Source organism: Heptranchias perlo, unplaced genomic scaffold (assembly GCF_035084215.1).
Source record: "Heptranchias perlo isolate sHepPer1 unplaced genomic scaffold, sHepPer1.hap1 HAP1_SCAFFOLD_705, whole genome shotgun sequence".
NCBI classification, from domain to species: Eukaryota; Metazoa; Chordata; class Chondrichthyes; order Hexanchiformes; family Hexanchidae; genus Heptranchias; species Heptranchias perlo.
Window position 1 is genome coordinate 100,001 of NW_027139735.1, and position 3,275 is coordinate 103,275.

Consider the following 3,275-nt stretch of genomic DNA (forward strand, 5'->3'; position numbering starts at 1 on the left):
GAGTGTGTGTATCAGTGTGTATACGAGCGTGTGTATGCGTGTGTATACAAGTGATGATGAGTGTGTATATGAGCGTGTTTGAGTGTGTATACTAGTGTTGATGCATGTGTATACTAGCGTGTGTATGAGTGTGTATACCGGTGACGATGAGTGTGTATACGAGTGTGTATGAGTGTGTATACGGGTGATGAGTGTGTATGAGTGTGTATACGGGTGATGAGTGTGTATGAGTGTGTATACCAGTGACGATGAGTGTGTATACGAGTGTGTATGAGTGTGTATACGGGTGATGAGTGTGTATGAGTGTGTATACGATAAATGATGAGTGTGTATACGAGTGTAACACACACGCACCAATACCCCCTGAGCAGGAACGGCTCAGGCTCCATCGCGGGCCTAGTCCTGAGTTCACTGCCCTGAGCCTGGGTTACGGGTCCCCGCCTCGGCCTCCCCCGGGCTGCGGACGAGACGGGCAGAAGCCGGTGCCACCCTCCAACCAGAAAGTGGACGCCGGCGGGGGGGGGGCGGGGAGAGGGACGAGAGCTTGGCCGCGATGCCTCCCACAGTCGAACATCCCGCCAACACCCCCCCCCCATCGCCGACGGCTCGGCAGGCGGAAGGTGGCCGCTCGGGCGCGGGGGGGGGAGGGCGATCGCAAGGCCCGTGACCCTCGATCCCTGGCGGCGGAGGGGCGGGCGGGGGGTGCCGTGACGTGCCTCGGGAGGCCATTTTTTTTTCTAATCGTTGGCGCCCTCTCTCGGCCCCCCCAGAGATCAAACGTAACAAGGAGAGCGAGGAGGAGGAGGAGGATGGGTCAGACTACGTGAACGCATCCAAGTGCATGGCGCGAGATTAATAGCCGGGTGAGTTGCGTCTTTCTCCCCCCGTGTGTTGCTCCACGTAAGTCCAGCGTCCCTACGATACGGGGAGGCAGCGAGGGACTCCTTCCTCTGGCGGAGGCGGGACGGGGCGTCAATTGGAGCATCGAGGATTCGAGGCACGGATCGGCCGCGATGTGAATGAATCAGCTGGGTTGGGGGGGTGGGGGGATAGCAGGCCCGAGGGGCTGAATGGCCTCCTCCTGTTCCTATCTTCCTAGCCCCGGGGTCAGAGAAGGGCTCGAGGGGAGATTTGAGAGCGGGGCGGGGGGGCGGGCGGGGTCTTCGAGATCGCGAGGTGCTCCGGTCGAGTAACTGTTTCCCAGCGAGCAAGAGGGTCGGCGGTCCGGGGATTTAAGATAATCGGGAAAGGTTTTCTTTTTATACGTGGCGTGTTGCGATGGTCTGGAATTCGCTGGCCGGTGGGAAAGAGATTCGAGAATGACTCTCGAAAAGGGGGAGTTGGGTGAAAAATCCTGCAGGGCTACGGGGAGAGGAAGCGGGGCTAGCTCCACGGCTCTTTCCGAGAGCCGGCACAGGCCCGACGGGCCGAGCGGCCTCCCGCCCCTCGTCGCTGTCGAGACTGATTGTGTTTCTCCTCCTCCTCCCTGGCAGCTCGCTCCAGACCCCGTCGCCGAGAGAGAGAGAGAGAGAGAGAGAGAGAGACGAAGAGAAGGAGAAATTGGAGATAAGAGACCGGGAACGCAAAGGGGGCGTCAGGTCGACGCCTCGCGCCCCTTTCCGGAAGGTTCTGCCGATCCTCGAGGCGTCGGGGGGGGGGCGAGGGGCGGGAGGCGAACAGCTGCCGTTGTCAGGGGGCCAGGGGTTGGAGGGGGGGGCGGGGCCATGAGGGGAGGAGGGTTTGACATCCAAGATGGCGGCACCGCTATTGCCCGGTCCTCGAGGGAGACTCCTCTTCCCCTTCCCTCCCCCCTTCCCTTGCCCCCCTCAGTTCCCCGTGCGCCCGGATGTGCTGGAGGGAATTAGCCCCCTCCCCCCCGAACCCTTTCCTTCCTTCGCCCCCCCCCCTCGCTGCCTCAACGCCCCCCACCTCCACCTCTCTCCCTGGTCTGTCGCTCCCCACCCTCCGCCTCGCCTCCCCCTGGGGGATACGTTTATTTTTGTTGCCCCCTCAACCCCACCCCCGGCGGTGGGGGAGAGGGGGGGCGGGCGGGAGGGGTGGGGGATGCGTGGGCTGCTCGACCGTGAAAGGGCCTCGCGCCGTGCTCCCGTCACCCCCGAGGTACGCACGGACGGGAGCGGAGGAGAAATCCGATATCAATTGCAGGAATCGTCCCTCCCCAAATCCAAGGAGTGCCCCCCCCCTCACTGCTGTTGAGAGATCCCCCCAGCTTCCATTTTGTTAACCCCCAGATATCTGGACGGCGGAGTTGGGGGGCGGGGCGGGGGGTTTGTGAGATCTTGGGGAGCAGGGACAGGGAGATAAGACACCCCGCCCTCCGTTCTCCATAACTACCTCCGCACCCCCACCCACCTCTCTCCACTCTCCCCACTGTGATTGCTTTATACTCGAGAGAGCAATTGAGCTCCAGATGACCCTTAAAAAAATTTTAATCGAAAAATAACACTTCCGCGGCCCGTGTTCTAAAATAATTAGCGTTCCCTCGCCAAGGGAGGGAGCGTAACCAGAAATAAACCGGCCCGGAGGCCTGAGACTCCATCCGGCCGCCTGTGCCTGCCTGGAGCGCAGGGTCAGATCCAAAAGGGGTGAAAGGTTAGGGGTCGCGGGGAAACCGAGGGACCGAACCGCACTCCGGGGCCCACTTTTCATGTTTCGGCCTCGTTTGTCGTGTTTCGTTTTGTTGTTGTCGTCGTCGTCGGCCGGTCGCCGTGGCGATCGGCAGTAGGCCTCGCCGGGCCGGGACGAGGGAGGTCCCGATCGGAAATCGGGCTGAGGGAGCGTTCCCCCTCCTCCGCGAACTTTGGTTGACGTAAACCCTGAGATACTTTGCTTCTTTTTTTTTTGTTGAACCGTTAACTGGGGGCGTTCACGTCTCTGTTTCTTGGCTTCCCCCCCCCCTCCTCGTGGGTCGTAGGTCGCCAGGCAGGGGCTTGGCATCCCCTCGAGGGCTGGTAACCGCGGAGGGGCCGGGGTGGGAGGGGGAGGGCGAGGGCCGCGTGGGTTGTAACCTCCTCCAGCCCGCTACCACCCTCCCAGATCTCTGCCCTCCTCCAATTCGGCCTCTTGACCGTCTCCCCGCTCCCTTCGCCCCGTTGTTGGTGGCCGTGCCCTCAGTCGCCTGGAGCTGAGGAATTCCCTCCCTAAACCTCTCCCCCTCTCTCTCCCTCCCGCTCTCTCCACCCCTCCCGCCTTCCATCTCTCCCCCTCCCTCGCTCTGTCTCTCTCTCCATCCCTCTCTTGCTCTCCCGCCCTCA

At 61.8% G+C, this 3,275-nt stretch overlaps 1 protein-coding gene across 2 annotated transcripts in view; it reads left to right on the plus strand.

Annotated features, from left to right (window-relative positions):
• The window catches only part of LOC137318667 (linker for activation of T-cells family member 1-like), a 102,468-nt gene extending 99,199 nt beyond the window's left edge, over nucleotides 1-3,269 (plus strand). For both annotated transcript variants that reach the window (XM_067981368.1, XM_067981369.1), the window contains exons 11-12: nucleotides 771-863; nucleotides 1,494-3,269. In XM_067981368.1, the coding sequence (XP_067837469.1) occupies nucleotides 771-856 (86 nt within the window). In that variant the 3' untranslated portion in view covers nucleotides 857-863; nucleotides 1,494-3,269. The remainder of the gene's footprint in view (nucleotides 1-770; nucleotides 864-1,493) is intronic.
• The last annotated feature ends 6 nt before the right edge of the window (nucleotides 3,270-3,275 follow it).